Source organism: Magnolia sinica, chromosome 17, assembly GCF_029962835.1.
Source record: "Magnolia sinica isolate HGM2019 chromosome 17, MsV1, whole genome shotgun sequence".
NCBI classification, from domain to species: domain Eukaryota; kingdom Viridiplantae; phylum Streptophyta; class Magnoliopsida; order Magnoliales; family Magnoliaceae; genus Magnolia; species Magnolia sinica.
In genome coordinates this window covers 7,728,584-7,752,440 of record NC_080589.1, presented here as the reverse complement: position 1 = coordinate 7,752,440, position 23,857 = coordinate 7,728,584, and the positions used below count along the sequence as shown (strand labels likewise).

The 23,857-nt window shown below is 42.6% G+C and overlaps 1 protein-coding gene across 2 annotated transcripts; it reads left to right on the top strand.

Moving 5' to 3' along the window:
- Positions 1-9,393: 9,393 nt before the first annotated feature.
- LOC131230911 (uncharacterized) lies at positions 9,394-13,839 on the top strand. 2 transcript variants are annotated; one of them, XM_058226933.1, is made up of 2 exons: positions 9,394-10,534; positions 13,210-13,839. In XM_058226933.1, exons 1-2 carry the CDS (start codon positions 9,438-9,440, stop codon positions 13,220-13,222), a joined length of 1,110 nt encoding a protein of 369 aa, XP_058082916.1. In that variant the 5' UTR covers positions 9,394-9,437; the 3' UTR covers positions 13,223-13,839. The 2 variants fall into 2 exon arrangements, with proteins under 2 accessions (XP_058082916.1, XP_058082917.1); XM_058226934.1 differs by lacking the exon at positions 13,210-13,839 and adding an exon at positions 12,927-13,128.
- The last annotated feature ends 10,018 nt before the right edge of the window (positions 13,840-23,857 follow it).

The following is a 23,857-nucleotide window of genomic DNA, read 5'->3' as shown; positions in this document are numbered from 1 at the left end:
ACCAAAAATGGTCACTGATAGACATTTAGAGATGAGGAAGAAAAAATATTAACGGTCGCGATTATCCACGGTGCCATCCAAGAAGGCGCACTCGGTGCGTGGTCGATGTTTGTATCTCAACCTGCCACGTGGACGGTGGAGATATTGCTCTACCCTATTCCGCTTCCTTGGAGTCGGCCATAACATTTCTCGAGTTGGTTTTCATTACGTTGCGATTCAGGATCCATCATCTGTCGTAGCCTAGTTGACGAGTGTTCATATGATCCGAACCGTTCATTTTGTGTACTCTATGCTATATGGGCTACTAGAAGAAACTTATGCTGAACAGATGATTGTAACTAGATGAATTTAGTACACTGAAAAAGAAAGTTTACATGGTCCCTATTCAATTCTTATTATCAAAGGTTAGGATCATCGATGAAGCGTGATTGTGGGGTAAGAGCTTATTTATGGAAGTAAAAAAAGAATATGGACGGTTCAAATCATCATACCATCACAGAATGTGGGCCAGTGGATGGCAACACACGAAGGATCCTGAGTCGCGACATATGCAAAACTAACTCTTATTTCTCTACAGGACCCTTGCTTCCCGTGATCCAAACCGTTTATCTGAAAGATCCCAACCATTAGATGTTGTTGCCTAATGCTAGATTGTCAGGAGAGAAAAATTCAACAACCCATACTCAACGGTAAGAAAGATAGAATATCAAAGGTTAGGATTTTATAATATGCAGTTTTTTGGCCATCCTTCATCTACGGCAGGGCCCATCAGATGAACCGTTTGGAGCAGTGGACTGGGTCCCCTCGGGGACAGGAGGCGGATTGCCTGCCACTCCGACGGCAGGAAGTTCCTGCGGTCGGAACCTAGGTGGGGCCCACCACGTTGTTTGTGAGAAATCATCAGCCCATGCTAAGAGATGAGTCCGAGGCAGATCCAAATTTCAAGTGGCCCACACTATCATGTTTATATGCCATCCAAACCGTTAATAAGGTCATTATCATTGGGATGAACTGAAAACATAAAATATTAGCCACATATGTGGCCCCATAAATGTTTCAATGGTGAGAGTTCAATCTCTAATGTTTATTGTAGCGTGGCTCACTTGAGTTTTGAATCTGGCTTATTTTTATGCTAGCCTCCTAACATAAGCTAAAAAAACGTATGGACGGTGTGGATTTCTCACAAACATAACAGTGGGCCCACCTCCGTTGCGACTCTAGGTCGCAGGCAATCTGACTTCCCGGAACAGAATCTATGCGTCAGCAATCGGATTGGCGGTACGCTTTAATTCCTGGAAACGGATTGGCTACTCCCCCTGCCACCAACGAATGGCCGGTGGTCGTGGCTGATGGTCGTTGCTCTGTGGGCCCCACCATGATGTATGTGTTTCATCCATCCCATCCATCTATTTTTATAGATCATTTTATGCTAAGAGACAAAAAATGAGGTATGCCACAATCTCAAATGGACCACATTAGAGGAAACAGTGTTGTAACGCCCTGGAATTTAGGGGTCGTGCATACCCTCGACTCCTAATTTTTCGGGTGTCACTTGTAACTGATTTACTAAATTATGATTAATCAGATTTAAAGGCACAACATGGAATTACTTGAAGCATGAGGCACATCCACAACTAGTCTACTGAACTGAAAGAGATCAACATATACAGGTCCAAAAAAATATAAATAGGTCGCACAAGGCGTTGCCCAACAAAATCACAAAAAGAATCATATGTCTAAAAGAATGGTGCGCTGAGCCCACGACTTAACGATCTATTATCCAGTCTCTTAAGCCGATGGAGAACCGTTCATCAACTGGAAGTAGGACAGCTCGTCTTCCTCATCGAGACTCGCCTCGTCAGGCTCCTTATGCTCTGCATCACTTACGTCTACAAGAGAGTTTAGTTGGTGTTTTAAAACACCGTCCCAAAGTGAGAGTGAGTGATCAACTCAGTGGGTGCCAGTAATCTTAAGTTGTAACAGACATCAATTATATTATGAATTTAATGAAAGACAATCATTCATAAACACCTGACTAATCTTATTAATGCATATGTATAATAGATGATGTGATGCATGCCCTTGTCATAACACTCCCTCAAGTGACTCCATCTAACGATCGCGCATAAACAACACTCCCTTATTGCGACCTCGACTGTCGAGTCGCCAACCTAGCTAGTGCGATGCGATGATAATGTTAGCCGAGTTCTTAATTAATTCCATTCATCCAGCAGGTTAGGGAAACTGATACACCTCACGTATCAATGCCCTCAACTGGTTGCGATGTCAGAGCCCTTCAACGTGCGAGGCTAGGGCCCCGCGATCCTTGATCACGTCGGGTTCCCCATCCCCGACTTCAAGCACATGGGGAGTACTGAGAAAGGGATCGTTCGCGGTCACTACGGGGAGGCGCGTAATCCCAGCATAGGCCGACAGCTCGGCCACAGTGTCCCATTCCACCATGTCCGACTCACGAGTCGGTGGATCGGCTTCAATTGGTTATCAATGAGGTACGACGGTTGTAAGGTGTTCCAGGTTCCATACATAGGTGAGCAAAAAGGGTTAACAAATAAGGTTAGTTAGCCAGTAGACTACACTGCACGAGTTCAGACAAGTACGTAACAGACGACATCGGATACGGGCAACTCATGTAGTCTAACTACTGTTGCCTACATGTACCCTCCCAAATCCATGGGTTTAGCCTCAGGATAGTCCTACCAAAGGGACCACCTTCGCTCTTCTTATGTTTCTGACAAACCCAAGGGTTTTGATGGTGATCCATAATATGACAACTATCAATGTATCAACTAGCATAAACCATATCATGTTTTCATACTTCTCAACATACGATTCAAATCTTTTAACGAGTAAAGCTAACATTATCATGGAAAAATGTGCATGTGTATTGTGCGAGTCAGTGAGAAAGTTAAGCACTTCCTACGTCTCGTAGATCAAATGCACAAGAGTTAACGAATCATACATGTTACAAAGCAACACCTTATGAGAAAATCAAACAAGACATGAGCATATAATCATCCATTGTAACATAATCATGTGAGAAGCACGAACAACATCATATGAGAACTAAACAAAACATACAATCCCCAAATAAACATCTAAATCCTAAGTTTTTTTTAGATTTTTCAAATACATCATCTAAGCAATTAAAATCATTAGACTCATAGTATAATTGGTGCTAGGGCACCTAAGGATAATAGTCCACACCTATGGATCGTTGGAGACTTGGAAAATGACCTACGAATGTGGATCTCGGGGTCAACCGGCCGGAATCCCTAAAGCAAGCACTGTCATGTTAGAAATTCATGTCAATTCCTTCTCAACACAAGAGTTTCAAGAAAAAGGGGTGATGGATCTTACCTATACGATCAAAGAAAAAATTCTTGTGGATGTAGTGTAGGGCTTCCTTAAAGAAAAGGTAGGGAGTTACAAGATTGGATTTCCTTGGGCCCCACCTCGATCTAAGGTCCACCCTCGTTCTTCTTCACTCTCTCTTTCTTCTTTTCTTACTCTCTTGCTCTCTCTTTTCTCTCTTTGGTGGTTGTAGTAAAGGAGAGAGTTTTGAGAGAGCTAGGGCTTTATTTCCTAGACTTGGGCCAATTGGCCTTAAGTTTTCATAAATTCCCACAATGGCCCTCTAGGACTCCCTATTAGGTTTGGGGCGGCCCTAACACCCCTTTGGCCACCAAATTTGGTTTGTAGGTGTCTCATGGCCCGATGAGGGGCCATACAAAGTTTGAGAACAAACGGATGCAGGGTCCTATCACACGGATCCGATCTTTAAATGGCCCTACGAGGTCCATTCCGGTTGTTGGGGCGGTTCTGGTGGCCTTCTAGCCATGAAACTTATAGGACAGGTGTTTCATAGCCTGATGAAGGGCCATGCAAAATTTGGAAACGATCGGATATGAGGTTTGATCGCACAGGTCTGATTTGCGATCAACGGTCACCGTTCCACGATCGGGTCCCAGAGTTTATGGACGGGCGTAGAAAAATACATTAGACCTTCACCGTAAATCTAAAAGAGATCCGACGGCTGGAAAGCTTGAAATCTCAGTTTTATTTACAAGTGTCAGATTTCAATTTTGGCCGTGGGTGTGTTGCATTTAGCAAGTGCCTCTGGAATGACGCGAATAATTAATTTCTCGGTGTCCACTGAGTCCACGGTCCGCAATAGGCCACAAACCCCGTGAGATCTTTGGTTCCCTAAACTTTTAGATTTTTTTGATTTTCCTTAGCCAATGTATGGCCTGCACGGGCTGTTGCTAAGTGTAAACGGGCTATATGGCTTGATGGCCCGCACTTGGTCTGATCACAACTAGATTGACCAACCTCAATGGGCTAACCTGGGTTGATTAATTTGGTGGCACCTCACACACGTGCGGTTTTAAGTGAACGGTCCTGTGACAGATCCTACATGAACGTCCCAGGACACTATTCTATTTGGACAGGACGTTACAAGTATTGAATGAAGGTCAAACATTACAAATTCTTTCGGAGCTATAAAAGTTTTGTAACAAGCTGTTATTTTTTTTTCCACATCATCCGGATATGTATGACCTAATCATCAGATTGGATGTCAAATAAATAGTACAGCAGTCCTTAGGAGGATTTTAGTGGTGGATATCCAATCATTATTGTTTTCCTGTGGTGTGGTCCAAATGAGATTTATATTGCTCTAATTTTTGAGATAAAGATCTAAAATGACCTGTAAAACTGGATGAAAAGAATGGATGAAAAACATACATCAAGGTAGAGCCCACATAGCAGGGTAGCCAACCCGTTTCCTTAATTCCTCCGTGGCCAATTGGGACGCCATTTTACTTGCGCTGGGATACTAGGTGTGGCCTCTGTGTTGTTTGTGAGAAATCTACCCCGTTCATCCGTTTTTCTAGCTCATTTGAGGGTATGCAGTAAAAAATGATGAGGATCCAAAACTGAAGTGGGCCACACAAGAGGAAACAGTGGGGATTCAGTAACCACCGTTGAAATATTTGTATGGCCACAAAAGTTTCGCATCAGGCCAAATATTTTTTTATTTCACTTCATACAGGTGATATAACCTTATAAACGGCTTGGATGGGATATAAACATCAAGGTGGAGTACAGGAAAGTTTCAACGGTAGGAAACTTTTTCGCCAGTTTTTCTCTCGGGTGGCGCACTTGAGTTTTGGATCCCCCTAATTTTTTATCGCAAGTCCGACCTCGTAAAACAGATGGCCGAGATACGTGCAGGAAATCCACGTCCGTCCAACTGGTCCTTAGCCACACCACATGATCTATGTGCAGAGGTTCCCTGCTGATTTACGGCCAGGATCACCCAACGTGGCAGAATTTGACTTGAGCTGCAAGGCTTTCTAGCCTTTGGTCGCTGAACAGCAAGTCAACCAGTAGCTAGCTACATAGGCATGTAGTTCTCTAATATTTTAAAATTGGTGGCGACTCATCCACGTGCATACTTTATATTTTTACAGTAATCAAGACCGTCCAAATCGCTGAGACGTGTGTAGAAGTTTCCATGAGAAGACGATACTAACCGTCCAAATTTGAATTGTGAATTCGGACTACTCACGTTTGGCTTTCGAACACCCATTTGATCTCCTCGGAATGGATGGTCAGGATTACTCTATCAGCCTAAATTACGAGGCAAGATCTATCCATAATACGGCCCACAATTTGGACGGTCTTCATGAACCTAAACATGTGCGGCACGTATGGAGGACCAGTCACCACCACTCAGAACATTGACCCGAACTACTGCCGGAACCTAGACGGAGAACATAAGCAGATTGCGTCCTGCCCACGCCTAGATGGACTCGGTCAGGCAGAGGCTCTGTGGACCCACCGTGAAGTATGGGTTCTATCCACGCCGTCCATCAAAATTTTCAGTTCATTTTTAAGTATGAACCTAACAATGAGGCAGATGCAACGCTCAACTGGACCAAGAGGTTGGGATTGAACGTCCATCGTTAAAAAGAGCCGTTGAAGTTTTGATCAAGCTATACTTGTGTTTTCCCTTCATATTGGTCTATTTGATCTGTTCAGAACAGGTTGGATGGAAGATAAACTTCACGGTGGGCCCTGGGAATGTTTCAACGGTGGCGTCATTATGGATGTTGCTTCCTGTGGTGTGGCCCACTTGTGAGTTGGATATATCTCTATTTTATTTTTACGGTCTAAATTGATCTGGAAAATGGATGGACGGAGTGGATGAGACCCACACATCACGATGTGCCCCACAGATCCCCTGACTGGACCGAGTCCATGCACGGAGGGAAGTACGCAATTCGTTTCAAACCTATCCACCGGTTGACTGCTGTGTTAGTTCAGCGACATTTTTAAAATAGTGGTGGCCCATCCTCGTGGCACTGATGTATAGCTATCCAGACATCCAGACCATTCAAATTGTGGGTCCTAAAATGAATGGCGCATATGTCTGAAATTGTACGGGTAAAAAGTCCTAACCTTAAATTTAGTGGCCATCAAATGGGTGGTTGAAAGTAAAACATTGAATGATTCAACACATACGGTTGACGAGTCACCACCGTCCTTTCAACCCTTCTAGACGAACATGTGACTATAGTCTAACCCCATATCCACGGGCCCAGGATGATATCATATAGTTGATAGTTTCTCGTAACAGCGCCGCCCGATACTGTCTTTATATGATCCTCGACGGAGGATATGTAGGGTATCCTGGGCTTTTAATTTGAACAAGTGGCGTCTATTATGTACTGATCCAAACCGTTAGAAAGGGGACACTATTCCATATGAGCTGCCAAAAATATCTCAGGCTAGAAGATCTTATCCATCCAAATTTCTATCCGATTGCAGAATCACAGATTGGACGTTCCTAATCGCCCACGTTGGCCTGTTCTTCTTTTGAATGTAAGATGGCATAGTTCCGTCCTCAAAATTCCATTTTTATATCACAAAAAGAAAGTGGAACCTGGAACCAAACATATCAATGGTCTGGATCGCTGGAACGTGGCATCATTTGCACGAACTTAAAACCCGAATATCCCATACATATCCTCGGGTCGAGTATCATATACATTGCTCTCCAGGAGAAGGTCATTTTAATTGTACACCACAATCCTCTCACCCATACCCTGTCAAAACGAACGGCGGACGGCGTACTGAGTAAACTTTGTGGGGCCCACCGTGATGTATGCGTCTTATCCAAGCCGTCGATCATTTTTACAGATCATTTTAGTGTATAATCCCAAAATTGATGCATATCCAAATCTCAAGTGGACCACAGAACCGGAAACAGTGAATTAAATGCTTACCGTTGAAAAGTTCTTGGGGGTCACAGAAGTTTTGGATCAAGCTGATATTTGTGTTTTCCCTTCATCCATGTCCTTGTGAACTTATGAACAGGTTGGATGAGAACTAAACATTAATGAGGGCCCTAGGAAGGTTTCAATGGTGGACGTCATTATCCCCACTGTTTCCTGTAGTGTGGTCCACTTGAACTTTAGATATGCTTATATTTTGGGATTATACTCTAAAATGATCTTGAAAAGGGGATGAACGGCGTGGATAAGACAGATACATCCACGGTGGGCTCCACAGAATTAGCGTACTGAGTTACTCAGTCCGTAACTCGCTTCCATTTCTGGCCAAATCCGTTCGCCCCTTCTGTCCCACCGCGCGATGATCCAGACCGTTAATCCAGAACGCCTCGCAGCACATGGCTCTTTTACAAAACCACCCATAAGAAATTTCTCTAGAAATCATTCTTCAGGATTGATGAGTGAGATTACGGCTATCTACTCCGTTGACATCCACATGAACGGTTAGGATCCTCACTTGGTGGGCGAGACGACGTGCAGGTCGAGCGAACCTTCCTCGGATACGTCCTCTATAGAAACGAACGATACGCAGTACCCAGATTTTATCATTTCTAATGAATGGGACCGTTGATTCTATAATCCAGATCATTGTTTTTTTTAAAAATAATAATAATAAAATTCCACCGTGGATTCGGGCCACGAGAAGAAATCCTAAATATCATAAAATCCAGAATGTTTTCTGATAAATATCCATCAGCCTGTAGTGAAAACCTATGGTCTGGATTACCAAAATGTGAGCCCCACTTTTCAAAAATGAAGACACGGGTAGACTACCTAAAGATATGTACGCACGTATCATATATTTCCCCTCCAGTGGTCGACGTCAAATCACCGCTATTTCCTCTGATGTGTTCCACCTGTATTTGAATTCTTCTTCATTTGTGGGTTTATTACCCCAAATGATCTGAAAAACCAGATGGACGGAGTGGATATAAATAATACATCAAGGTGGGCCCCACCACGGTCATTCCTGACCGAAGTAGGTGATCCGCCGACCTACGGAATCCGCTCCCCACCCCTTCGATCCTTCCACTATTGCGTGTCAAAGCAGCACAACCGGAAATTCTATGGGCAGTTATCTGATACGCTGGCCGTGTGTGACACTTGATAAGCGGGCACTTATATATGGCACACCTGTCACATAATCAAATTAGATTTAACACCGACTAAATTGTGGAACCCACTCGCTCTAAGTTACAGTCCAAAATAAAAATTTCCTGGACAATCCTAACTGTTGATTCGGAGACACTTGTTCGCTAAAATGAAGATAATTTGATATATTTCATTTTCAACCGTTCAATAAATGTCCGCCAATCTTATGGTCAGATAATTAAAAAGGCCGACACCATGTTACATCGTATCAAAAAATCGTACCGTTTTAATTTGAATTACATCCAAGTAATTTTTAAAATTCGAAAGTGCCTGCGTATCATCCATCACACTTGCGGAGTATCTTTTTCTAAAATTCGAACGTGGATTGCGTCCTACCCCCGCCCGTCTCCAGCTAGGAACGAGCAGGAGCTTTGAGTGGCCACCGTGATGTATGGATTTTATCCACACCGTCTATCTATTTTTCCATATAATTTTATAATATATAATTAAAATTTAGGCAGATACAATTCTCAATGGATCACACCACATGAAGCAGCGGTGTAATGATTCTCACCGTTGAAACTTTTTAACAGCCCACGGTGATGTTTATTTTCGAGAAAAAAATACAAACATCAGCTCCATTCAAAACTTATGTAGACCACAATAAGTTTTTAACGGTAAGAGTTTAATCACCACTGTGTAGTCCATATGTGTTTGGAACTGCCTATTTTTTTGGCTTACATCTTAGAATGATAAAAAAAGTAAAAATGGATGGACGGTGTGGATAAGACCCATACATCACGGTGGCCTCAAAGCTCTTGTCCGTTCCCAGCTGGAGACGGGCGGGGGTAGGGGTAGGACGCAATCCGCTTCCAAATTCTATATAATACAGCAAAAGCTCGAACAGGCATTCTCCTCTCTCTCTCTCTCTCTCTCTCTCTCTCTCTCTCTCTTCTTCCTTCTTCTTTCATGGAGCTCGAGAAAAACCCTAGCAATGGTGGAAACCAGAAGCTTCCATCTCCCGACCTCCAAAACCCTATCCATGGAGACGAGGTCGACAGTTCCTGCTCTACTCCGTACGTCTCTGCACCTTCAAGCCCAGGCCGTGGGGGGCCATCATTCTTCTTCAGCGCTCCTGCAAGCCCCATGCATTACATCCTCTCATCCTCCGCCTCTCTCTCTTCTCCGCCGCCACCTTCTTCCTCTGGAGATATCACCGTTCATTCCTCGGCTGAATTCGAATTCTCCTCCAGATTGCCTCCCTCAACTGCATCCCCTGTCGGATCCATGATCTCCGCCGACGAGCTCTTCCTGAACGGCCAGATCCGGCCCATGAAGCTCTCGTCTCACCTCCAGCGCCCCCAGATCCTTGCCCCGCTGCTGGACCTTGAAGAAGAAGACGAGGAAAGCAAAGGGTCCGAGCGGTCAGTCGAGAGAGGGCGAGATCTAAGGCTGCGGAGCAGGTCCGTACACAGACGGGCTAGATCTATGTCGCCGATGAGGAAAGCGCCGTTCCAATGGCAGGAAGAGGAGGAAGACGGAGAAGATCGAGAGATTGACCGTCCGGATCGAAAGCAGGCAGAGGAGATGGATGCATCAACAGCATCTACACCGTCCGTTTCAGCATCGACGTCTCGATCTTCGTCCGGAAGGGGTTCCAAGCGGTGGATTTCATTAAAGGATTTTTTGTATAGAAGCAAAAGCGAAGGGAGAGGGAATGGGAAGGAGAAGTTCTGGCACACGCTATCGTTCTCTCCTTCTTTGAGGGAGAAGAAATCTCCGCCGTCGGAAGCGACAACCGGAGGAGAGAAGGAGAAAGGGAAGTGTCAGATGCCGCCGAAGAAGGCGGTGGCTGGAAAGGCAACAAATGGGGTGAGGAAGAGGCGGGGCCCAGCACCATCCCCCCACGAGATGTTTTATACTGCAAACAGAGCGCAAGCGGAGGAGATGAAGAAGAAGACATTCTTACCGTACAGGCAGGGGCTTTTGGGGTGTTTGGGGTTCAATTCCAAGAGCTATGGAGCTTTGAATGGGTTCACCAAAACCCTAAATCCAGTCTCTTCCAGGTAATTTGAATTGGGACTTTACTGTTACCTTGTATAGGTTTTTTTTCCCCTTTTATTGGAAGTATTTTCTTTTTTTTGTTGGATTTTATTGTTATGCGATTGATTAGAAATTACGGGTTTTCGCCCCAAGAAATATAATTGTGTTTAATTACCTTTAATTAGTATGCTGGACCCGACATTTACATCAATCTAGATTGTTGAAATCGCGGACCTTGCCGGGGAATGGAGCATGGCCTGAAAATTGGGCTGGTAGACCCCTTGGAACCCATTGATCATGCTCATTGGCAATGGGAATTGGAAATTGATGATTATTCGGAGAGATGATATCGCCATCTGACCAGTGAAATTTTAGCTCTTGGTGCCCATGTTTTGGAAGTTGTAGATTTCGTTTGATGTGATTCCTCTGTGTGCACCCAAGCTGCTTGCCTCTCCAGTCCCACCATCTGATGGGTAACTCCAGAAAAATCTAACAAATTCGGTCATTATTTCATCAGTGATCAAAGTTTCTTCGAAAAGTTCATTTCGAAAAAAAAAAAGAAGACCAAGAAGAAAGAAAGAAAGAAAAAAGTAGATAGACGGTCCTGATCATCGCCTTTGCAAGGATAGGAAAGAAAAAGGTTGATAGACAGTCCTGATCATCGCCTTTGCACGGATAGGACATGGGTAAAGATATCTGACAACTCTGAATTTTTCCATGTGGTCCATATGCAATGGGATCTATCATCATGTGGTGGGCAGAAGGGATGAGCAGCTTGGGCCCCCTCCCTACGCAGGGAGCCTTCTTGACATTCCTCATGTTTAGTTGTGGAATGATCACAAATTGTAATTACCATTCATCGGAGCTGTGTGGGGCCCACCAGCGATGTCTTTGTGGAATCTAGATCATCCATCTGGTGAGCCTTGTCAATTCGCCTACATCCCAAGAATCATACTGATCTATAACTCATGGGGAGCAATGTACAATCCTGCTTAGAACTCACATATTCAAGTGGTCTGGTCCACCTGAGTTTTGCTGTCCCTTCATCTGGGTGGACCCCATATTCCTTCTGGAAATTTCTACAGTGGGCGTTATGTTTCGGGCTGGATTTTGAAGGAACTTACACATCATGCATGTGATCCTTCCCTTGTTTAGTTTAGGCTAGTTGGAAATTGAAGGGAATACATCCAATTAATGTGGGTTTGATTGATTTTACATCCATATTTATGTTTTTTGGAGTTGGTTTTTGTTCATTTAAGAACAGCCTTTATGAAATATGAATGCTCTTTTGCAGTACCTGTATTTTCTTTCATCTTTCCTTAGGTCAGCTCTGTTTGTTACCATGCTTTGATTTGCACATGTTTGGGAGGTAGCTGTTTGTTCTTATATCTTTTACACATGTGAGCTTAGGGCTGCTCATTACAGCTGACGGGGACTTCTTTGTTGGTTAGAATATTTGGAAGCTCCTAGTCCAAAAGCTGTTTGGTAGTTTGAATTAGGAAGGGGTAGATAGGTGAAGTAGGGTGTAACTAGGGCAGTTTGGGAATAAACTATATAAATAGGGTGGTGAAGTAGGGGTGCAACTAGGGTGGATTGGGTCTGGTGGGGGGTTCAACCCAAGCCTGATCCGACCTCAGGAGGACCCAACCTGAATTCCAACCCAAGGTGCCCAACCCGAACCCAACCTGAATTCCTTTATACCCAACGCAACCCGACCTAACCTGACTTAAATTTGCTCTACCCTGACCCAACCCTGCTTGCTTGAAATCGGGTTGGCTTTTTCCAACCCAACACGAACTCAGGTTAGGTCTATCAGCTTTGGGTGGAACCTGAACCCAAGTTGCGGCCCTACTATGAAATTGCAATCTCAAGTTAGGGCATCTTTGAGTGCCACTGATAATGAGTTTTAATGCATTTTCTCCTGACCGGCATTGACACCCATCGATTGTGTCCCACTTAGGCGTCCAACCAATAGGCCCCGAAATTTTATTAGTATGGATTTAGTGTGATGCAGAGTTTGATGAATGGTTCAGATTTTCCAACACATGGAACAATTGGACACGTGTGTGATAGACGGTCAATCCCCTCCTTAGTTCATTTTTTTCACTGCCTCATTTTTTAAGAAAAAATAAATAAATAGAGGACAACAGCTTTCCCAACATAGGCCAAGATTTAATGGGCTGGAAATGGGGATATTCTTTAAGGCCTGTTTGGTAGAAGCCTAAAAATAACTTCATCTAATTTTAGTTAATTCTAATTATGTATTAGAGGTCATATGTGCTTGTAAGAATCTGTGGTCGGTGTGGGCTTTTAGCACCTCCATAGGATGCCGGTATCTGACCCACATCATCAGGAGAGGAGGGATTTCTTTGGTGAAGGATACTGAATCTGACTGACCTGTATTGCAATGAACAGGTAAGACGGCGAGTCCATCTTTTCCACATTATCATCAAGGGACCTTTGCTGACCCATACTTGTAAGGTAATGGATTCACAATCTGACCCACATTCGGCGGTGGGGTGGGACCCACATGGGTGATGACCTTGACCTTTTAGGTTGTTTTAGTGGGCCACTGATCTGCCAAAATTTCAGATGAAATGGAGTGTCCTTTTTGGGAGTTTCTACTTTCAGCACGTTGGGTTCGTTATTTGCTGGGGGAGGAGGTCCCAGCTCTAATTTCGTTTGTTGCTTTCCTTAGGTGGGCCTGGTGATGTTATGTTGCTTTCATTGCCTTTGCATTGGGACTGTGAGAAGCTCTATTTCCTTGTTTTCTTATCTTTTTGTAGCTGTAGATGGAGCTTTGCTCAGCCCACACGCATGTACAGATCAGCTAATGAACACACCACCGGAAATGCCAGCTTGGCAGATGGGTGAAATATCCAAGCCATCCATCAGTTGGACCTCACTGTGTCCATGTGAGGTGGTCCATTCTGTAGGTATGACATGATACGAGAAAACTTTTCAGTTGCTTTTTTCACAACCGTACATTTGTTCATTGTAGCCCATGTGACTTGTGGGCCCACCTGTGATTGGGACAGGGAATTTTCAATAGTGGTTCCTGTCTGTTGGATGGTTTGGATATTGCACCTGTCCACCATGCTAGCATACGTGGTGGTGGGTGTGTTAGCTGACGTGTACACGCGTGTGGGCTTGGCAAGGATTTGGATGGGGATAGGATTATTATCTTTTATGAGGCGTGCAAGGGGCCCTTGAGATAGGTGAGACATGAAAGAGGTGAGATTGATGTCGACATGATAATGATGTTTGTTGTTATGATAATGCTCGAGTTGTTGGACCGGAATCCTGGGTACAACAGCTGTTTTACTCATTGGCTTGAAACACCCAAGCTCTTTGGGCCCCGCACTCTATGGTCATAAACGTGTAATCCACCCTGTCATCAGGTGTGTTCTGCAATGATAGGTGTTGGACCAAAACTCTGACAGAACAATAACTCAGGTGAGCCACACTGGAGGGATAAATGGGGATGGGACACTAATCATAGGCTTGTATGTGGGGTCATCATGGTCTGCATCTTTCATCAAACCCGTTCAGCAGGTGTGAATAGGGGTGTACATTGAGTCAAACTGAGTTGAGCTGGCCTCAGCTCCACTCGGCTCGGCCACTAGGTGACCTCAGCTTGAACTTGGTCCTTGAGCCTGACCGGCCAGCTCGGCTTAGTTCAGTGGGGTGTACATTGAGTCGAACTGAGTCGAGCTGGCCTCAGCTCCACTCGGCTCGGCCACTAGCTGACCTCAGCTTGAACTTGGTCCTTGAGCCTGACTGGCCAGCTCGGCTTAGCTCGGTCAGCAGCTCGGTCCAGTTCAAGCTGAGTTTGAGCCAAGATTGAGCCGAGTTTGCCATTGCAGCATTTTCACAATACTTAGACCGCACCTTTAAAATCCAACTATATTTGAGACAACAGCAATGGTTTCACAAATGTTTTATCAAACACCTTCTAAGCAACATAAAAATCAAGAAATGAAGGATGTTGATTTCATATATATATTTGTGTGTGTACCTTCCTTGCCACTCGCGACACTTCTCTGAGTCATTTCATCAAACATTTGTGAGCGACATCAATATCAAAGCATCTGAGTCACTGAACTGGTTCGATCCGAGTTCGATTCAAGCTAGGTTCAATCCGAGTCGAGTCAAGCTGGGGCCAGCTCGATCTCATTTTTAAGCTCAAAAAATCAGCTCAAGTCGAGTGGAATCGAGCTTTTTCGAGTCGAGTCGAGCGAGATAACTGAGTTAGCTCGGTTCGCGTACACCTCTAAGTGTGAATCACCGTGATGAAGTGAAAACACAAAAATCAACCGGATCCAAAGGTAGAGGTTTTGGGTGCACTTAGACACTGTTCCCATTGGTGTGGCCCATCTAATTTTTCTATTGCTCTGATCCTTGTCATGTACGGTGAAAATAAGGGTTATCATCTGATGGACGGAGTGGATTTCACTTATAAGCTGAGTACGACCGACCCATTTTGCTCGATGGCCCTCCCTTGCTACTTGGGATTTTAGCATGTGTCGCCCAGGCCCGCATGCTGAGATGGTCCATTCATCGGATCCGCTTTCGTTTCCTATCCCTTTGATACAACCGCTTGTTTTTTACAAGCTATATATAGCATGGATTGCATGGTTAAGATCATCAAACCTAAATGCTACTTTGGAATCACAAGCAATAGAAAATGAGATCCATTGGATAGATGGATTGAGATTATGATTGGACCTATTTTGTTTATCTACTTAATCTTGATCGTCCATTTTCCATTCTAAGGATTGGATGCCCAGGGTCATCCGATTAGCATGATTTTTGGTTTTCTCCCCCTGTTGTATGAAGCGAATAAAGTGGACGGTTCAGATTGATGATTGGACGTCGCACGTGTCATTGAAAAGGTTTGAGGATATTGCTGGCGTCTTATGAAGATGGGGACGTTAGCAAAACCTTATCTGTTTATTTATTTTAATGGTGCGAGAAGATCTGACGCCACTAATCAAGTTGACTTTGAGTTGTTTTGCGAATCTTTTTCCATCCAACCCTGTTGAGGCGGCCATCAGTAACAGTATCCCATCCTGTTGAGGCGGCCGTCAGTAACAGTGGTGTTGACCTCTGTAGGCCCCACCCTGATCCCTTCCAAAAATTTAATCCTCTCATCAGTTACGTCCCATTATTGTAGGGCGGGGGCGGATTAAGTGCTGCCCCTACCGTGGCCCACCTTAATGTATTGCGCCGTCCATCCGTTTTGCGAGCTTATTTTAAGGCATCAGCCAAAAACTGAATCATATCCAAATATCAGGTGGATCACATAAGGAAACGGTGGTTGACCCTTAAAATCTTTCAATGGGCCACAAGTTTTGGATCCGGATGATATTTGTTATTTGCATAGGATAAAGCTATTCCTTTTGTATGGTCTTTTTTGCCTTGCAAATTTAAGAACTTTTGAAGGTGTAGCAAATGTTATCTTGAATTGAGATGAACAACAGAAGTTATGGTTGAAAACGATAAGACCTAAAATATAATTACTCTAATATAAATTAATGACCTAGTTGAGAGCAATAGAGTGCTTAAACGAGCAGTGCGCCAATGAGCGAGGAATAAACAATGTTGAGATTACAAACCATTGTCGACTTAACATATGATTATAGGTGGATGCTTCCTAATGCTGAGGTATTTTTTTAGATCTCACATGCAAATGCAAATAGAATCTCATTACAACTACTAGTTATGACTAAGTCAGACCGGCATAAAGTGGGGACGGATTGAACTATTATCAAATGCTAAGGGGTTCCACGTTGATGAGCGATAGAGAAGATAAATGTTCCAAAAGACTGAATAAGCAGTGTTGCGTTGGATTTGATTTGTTTGATCTTTTATTTTTATGATTGATTCTGGATCATTTTTTTTTATTTTTCTTCACTATTTATAAACTTTTTAGTAATGTCATTGTTGCATATGTGGCGATATTGTATATTGGCAATTGTAAAGTGGCGGTTGCCCCTAATCGTTTATGTTTTGCCTTCGTCGAATGCGGCCTCATCAAGATAGTTGTAGATCATTGCTGATGTAGTCCTAATGATTCCTCGTTCTTATACACGAATTATCCGACCAATACGACTTTTCGACACTCGATCATCAGTGAATTGTCATTCCCATTTACATTGTCAAATTTGACGCTTCAAGATTTTGCCCAAACACAAACATACATTATAATGGGCCTTAAAACTTTTCAATGGTGGTCGTTCAATTCCCTGTGTTTCCCATGGGTGGGCCACTGAGATTTATATCTGCTTCATTGTTTTTGGCTCATACCTTAAAATGACAGGCAAAAAGAGATGGATGGCATGGATATATACATCAAGGTGGGCCCCATGATTAGGGCCGCACGTCTTGAGTGATGGCAACGCCGCACCTAATCCGCTACCTAAAAATTGTCTTGATCCATAGTTTGGGTGGGCCACACCATAGGAAAAGTTGAGAGGTGATGGCTATCGTTAGTCTCCGCGTGGGGTATTGTTTATATGCCATCCAGCCTGTTCGTTGTATAAAGCCCATTGGGTTGAAGGGGACAGGCCAAAACCTAGTCCATAGGTGGGCCATACCACGTCATATAGTGGTTATGTCCGTGATTTCACAGTCTATGATACTGTGGCCCACCTTAGCTTTAGATCCATCTGATTCCAGGAGCATCCCTTTGAACAGGGATGCCTGTGATGTACGGTTTAGATGTCCTACACACATCACCATGGGCTTCACCCGAGTCGTTTGAACGGTGGATTGTGTAGACTTTCTGCAGTTCATGGTGAAGATTATTTCATGACATAGCAACTGAGATTTCTCTGACAACCGTTCATTGCTTACTTGGATGACTGAGATTTCTCTTTAGCTTTCTAGTATAAATCAAGGTTTTTGAAGAAAGGTTGTCCATTGGCACTCTGTAATACAACTAGGGTTGGCATGGATCCGGTTGGTCGGTGGGTCAGCTGGTCCGACCTGCTTCTGATGCAGGTTTGAGCCAAGCTAATGAGCTGGGCTCCTTGGTGATGGCAGAAATGAAAAATCAGGCCAATCAAACCATCAAATAGGCTACACTTGAATTTGAATGTTTTGAGTGGTATATATTATTTTTTAAGGATTGGCCCACTTTATGATTGGATCCCCAATTATTATTTTTTGCTGAATAATCATTTTGGTATGTACATACTGGATTAATTGAATATCAGACACATATCATGTAGGGCCAACATTTTTAGATTTGCCTATGTGTGTGTGAACCAAAGGCAATGATGTAATTTCTCTTTTGAAAAAGCATACACTTGGGAATATTGGTTTGTGGAGACACTATTTGATAAATTCCAAATCACAAAGGCATTTGGCAGTAAAAATCCTAAACTGTAAGATGTGTAAGTTAAGAACATCTCTCCACTTGCAGAGAGACCGTGGAGTGACTTAGGTCAAGTCACCGTGAGTCATGTCGAGTCAGCTGACAGCTGGGACCTAGTTTCCTCATAAATCACTGGGTGGGGTGGACTTGGCTGAGTTTCGAGTTGACTCAACGAGTATTAAAAGGTATGGTTACAGTTAAATGGATCAAGCTGGGTTGGGTTGCGTTGGGTTAGGTTGGGCTTGATATATTTTTAAGTGGGTTCGGACTGGGCCATACAGTAATGAGTTGTGGTTCAGGTTTAGGCTGAAATTCTTGGCTTGTTTAATAAATAAGTCGAGTTTGGGCTAATCTTAATCCAATCCCAACTTGACCCATTGTCCTCCACTATTGGAGTGGTGGGTTGGGCTTGGACTGCTTTGGAGTCAGAGCCTAACTCACTTATTAAATCAATCAAAAATTTTGCTCACACACAGTGTGTGTGTTGTGGTGGTACTATGAGGTCAACATCCATGAGGTTGAGCTGTGTGGTCCCATCGTGATGTGTGTCCAACATCTATCCCATCAGTTAGATGCATCATTCCAAGGTGGGCCACAGGCTTAAAAATCAAGTCAATCTATGACTTGGGTGGGCCACACCACATACAACAGTTGATAGGGGTTACCTTCCTGTTAAAAGATTCATAATCATTTATTGGGCTCACTTGGATGTGGTTCAAAAATCTAGCCCATCCATTGTATGTGTCCCACTTGGATGAGGGATCCAAGCAAGTTTCAGCTGCATCCAAAACTCAAGTGGGCCCCGCCAAGTGCTTTTATATGTTTTAGTCATGTCTTCACATTGTTTTAAATGGTATGGCCCACCTGAGTTCCATATACAGATTTTTGCGATATCCCAGACCTAAAGGGGACCCATCGAATGCACAATGTTGATGTTGGACACACATCACGGTGGGCCTACACAGCTCGACCTCACAAGAAGTTCCCGTGAGCTTGAACTCATGGTACCATTTCCATATATATATATATATATATATATATAAAGGTTTTGGGTCAAGTAGGGTTGTTTAGCCCAACCCAGTAATAACCCATATGAGCAGGTTTGCCACTGCTTAAATTGATCACATGTTTAGCCTAGCCCTTTGCATGACCCACTACCAATTTAGCTTGGCCCGAGCCCACCTCAAAAGCAGGCTGGGCTAGTTGAATCGACCCATTGCCTTCACTACTCTCCAAAACACAAGGTAAGAAGAGGAAAATTTGAGAAAATTTTCAAGTCTGGCCTATGAGAAAGCTTGCCGGATATTAGAGAGTGGAAGGCCGTTGGTTTGACTATGCTTGCGATCACCGGTGGGAAGCTTGGTTTGCCCATGAATGGAGCCCTTGTTTCTGTTCTTGCAGTGGCTAAGGGTCATTTTGGTGGACGACTAAAAATGGGTTCATCTCATTTAGGTTAGTAGGTAGGTGTAACATACAGTCCATGAGTGGGCCCCACGCACAGTGTAGAATGATAATCAGAACCGTTCATGTTCTTTTGTTTATGCTAGGACATCCAGCAAAGAAAATTACTCTTAAGATGAAGATTATAACCATCAATCTATTTAAACGAATTCATATGATTTAAAATAAAATTTCTTTATCCTTTTATCTTTTTTATTTTTTGGTACTAACAAGGCTTTACAAAATACTTAAACTAAGAAAGGATAATACACACATACCCACACACATCTCTAAAAATCAAAGTTTAGCATCATCATTAGAAACTGATTGTGGTATAGCAAATTATTTCTTGTAAGCCCCACTCTATGGATGGCCTGTATTTCAAATACTTCTATCAAGTTTAAATATGGACAAGTGAGTATATGATCACACACAAGATCCATAGTTCAATTGGTAAACTGAGTGAAGATAACCTCGTTTTAACACTGATGTCTCTTGTTGCTAAAAAAAGAAGAATAATAACTTAATGTGTGTCCACCAACAATAAATATAAGACACATTTTAACTCTAATTTATTATTATTATTATTATATATTAGTTATGAACCGTCCAATATCTGTCCCAAAATCTGAACGGCTTAATTTGATTGCATATGCACCAGGTGGGCATTTCAGAAGCGCATTCCAATGAATCATCGTAAGGCTTGAGTATCAAAGGGTTTTTTTTTTTTTTTTTTTTTAAAATAATAATCTAGAAAAAAAACTAGTGGATGTTTTCCTGACCGTGGGGTCCACCTTAATATATGTGTTGTATATCCACACCGTTCATCAGATTTTATTTTATTTTTTCCTCTTTCTAGGATCATTTTATGGCATGGTCTAAAAAAAAAGCAGATTCAAATATCTAGTTAACCACATGGTAGGAATTGAATTCCCACCGTTAAAAACTTATCTAGCGATGGAAAATTTTGGATCAAGATGATATTTGTGTTTACCCTTCTTTAAAGGGTGTGTGACCTCGTCAAAATGTTGGATGACAAATAAACATTATAGTGGGGCCTAAGAAGGTTTTAATGGTAGGCGTTCAATAACCAATGTTTATGTGGTGTGGTCCGCTTGATATTTAGCTCGGTTTCATTTTTAGGACAATGTCTTAAAATTATTTGGAAAAAGGAAAAAAGCTTGATATTTAGATCGGCTTCATTTTTAGGACATTGTCTTAAAATTATCTGGAAAAAGAAAAAAAAAAATTGAATGGTGGAGACATTCAATACATACATCAATGTGGGCCCACGTTGAGGGAAACATTCATTAGCGTGCTACCCGTGCTAGTGTTTACGTGTCTGCTAAGATGAGCGCGACGCTCCTTGGGCTGTACAAACAGTTAAAGGAGATCAAAGTTACAAGGCCCCACGATGATATATTTATTATATTTACACCGTTCATTCATTTGGCGAGATCATTTTACAGCATGATATAAAAAACGAGTAATATACAAAGCCCAAGTAAACCACACCACACATGGACGTCGGACGATGATTCTCACCGTTAAAACATTCATAGGGTCCACTGCAACTTTTATTTTCCATACAATCTGTTCATAAGGTCACACAAACCTGGATGAAGAGAAAAACATATATAATATTAATCATCTCGTAACCCCTAAAATGGTTTCAATGGTAGATGTTCAATCCCCTACTGCCTTTTACCGTGTGGTCCAATTGATAGTTGGATTTGTCTTAATTTTCGGATGAAGCCTTAAAACGAGCTCGTCAATCTTTTGGACAGTTTGGATATAATACATACCTCATAGTGAAACCCATAGAGGATAGTGACGTTCCCCCGCACACCCAAGTGTGGGATGTGTGGTACATCGGCCAATCCGCTTCTCGTTCAAGGAGGGACTCCTCATGAAGTGGATTTGGCGGTGCATTGCAACATAACTATATAGCTGGTGTGGGTACATGTCATGCGCAGATGAGCGCTATGCGCCTCGTTCTCTAAGTTGCAAGAACGGTTCAAATGAGATAAAAGTTACATGCCCCACAATGATGTATTTATTATATCCATTCATTTTTTGAAATTATTTTAGAGAATAAGGCAAAAAAATGAATCATATCGAAAGCTCAAAATGGACCACACCAAAATAAGCAGTGAGGATAATGATTTTCACTGTAAAATATTTGTAGGGCTCACTATAATGTTTATTTTCCATCCAATCCATTAATAAGGTTAAAAATACATGGATGAAGAGGAAAAACAAATTTCATATTGATCCAAAATTTTTGTGACCCCCAAAATAGTTTTAATAGTAGACATTCAATCCTCTACTACTTTTTGCAATGTGGTCCACTTAGTAGTTAAATTTGTCTTATTTTTCTTCTCAAGCTTGAAGGCGAGCTCACCAAATGGATGGACAGTTACGAAAAACATCGGTTAGGAGAAGAAATCCAACGGCCAAAATTCAAACAAAGATTTGTGACCCACTTAATGAGTGTCCTGCTTGAAATTTCGAATTTAGAATTATCACGGTGCACACTACATGATGAATGACTTGGATCTCTTACAAGTACCCCCAATATGTGGGCCCTCATTGAATTTGGACCATCGCACTATATATACGAAAATGCATCGCGGCACTTTCATAGGTTGATAGGGGTGTACATTGAGTCGAACCGAGTCAACCTGACCTCAGCTCGACTTGGCTTGAACATTGATTGACCTCAGTTCGAACTCGGCTTGGCTCGGTCCTCGAGCCTGACTGGCCAGCTCGACTCTGTTCGGTCAGCAGCTCAGGCCAACTCGGGCCGAGTTCGAGTCAAGATCGAGTCGAGTTTGCCATTGAGTCATTTCCACAAGCACCTGAAGTGCAACTTCAAAATCCTATTATTTTAAAAACATAGGCAATGATTTTTATCAAAAACCTTTTAAGTAACATTAATAAATTTAAAAAAAAAAAGAAGAGAAAAATGGTATTTGTTTCATATAGATACCTTGCTTGCCACTAGCTAAATCTTCCTTGTCAACCAGCCAAACCTTCCTTGCCACCAGCCACATTTCTTTGAGTCATTTTATCAAACAGTTGGTGAGCAACATCAATGACAAACTAACCGAGTCACCGAACCACTTCAATCCCAATTCGATTCGAGCTAGATTCGATCCGAGTCGAGTTAAGCTAGGGCATACTCGAACTTGACTCGAACTCATTTTCGAGCTCAAAAATCAATTTGACTCGGCTCGAGCTCAGCTTCGAACCGAGACGAATAGAGCTTTTTCGAGTTGAGTCAAGCAAGCTAATCGAGCTAGCTTGGTTTGTGTACACCCCTACAGGTTGACAGGGGTGTGCCTTGGCGAAGCGGATTGGTTGGTGTACCACACACCAGCTATATAGCTCGTGTGTTAACATCAGCAAGTTCCATGCACCCATCATGAGAAATGTGTTATATCGAATATGTTCATCCATTTTATAAGTTCATCGTCAGGCATGAGATAAAAAATAAGAGAGATCCAAAGACCGAGGAGACCATTCTGAAAAAAAGAAGTGGAGGATTGAAGTGTACCATTGAAACCCTTATAGGGTTCACATAAGTTTTGGATCAATATGAAATTTGTTTTTCCTCTTCATTCAGGTTTTTGTGACCTTATGAACAGATTCGATGGAAACTAAATGTTATGGTGGGTCTTATGATATTTTTAATGGTGAAAATTATCGTCTCCACTGCTATTTGTAATGTGGTCCATTTTATCTTTGGATATGATTCATTTTTTGGATAGTATTCTAAAATGATATCTAAAAATGGATCAAAGGTGTAGATATAATAAATACATCATTGTAGGGGCCACGTAACATTGATCTCCTTTGAACCGTTTGTACAACCCGGAGCTTGAGGAGCCTAAGCGGGAAGCGGATTAGCTGGTGTAGTCTTATAATGAGGTATGTGTTATATCCAAACCGTTTATCCATTTGGCGAGCTCGTTTGAAGGCCTGAGACATAAAATAAGACAGATCTAACTATCAACTGGACCACACTGCAAAAAGGAAGAGGGGATTAAATGTCTACCATTGAAATCTTTTTTTGGGTTGCGGAAGTTTCAGATTAATATGAAATTTGTTTTTCCTCTTTATTAAGGTATTTGTTACCTTATGAACATATTTAATGGAAAATAAATATTATAGTGGGCACTATGAATTGTTTGACTGTGAAAATCATCATCTCCTCCGCCACCTGTGGTGTGGCTCTAATAGTCTTTGGATATGATTCATTTTTTTTTTTTTTTTTTTTTGATAATGCTCTAAACTGATCTCTAAGAATATATAAACGGTGTAGATCTAATAAGTACATCACTGTGGGCCATGTTACTTTATATCTTTTGAGCCGTTCGTACAACTCGGAGCTCGAGGAGCGTCAGTCCTCGTCTTCGCATGACACGCACCTACAGCACTTATATAGCTGATGTGTGGTACACCAGCCAATCCGCTTTCGCGTCGCTCGTCTTCGCGCCTACACTAGCTGATGTGTGGTACG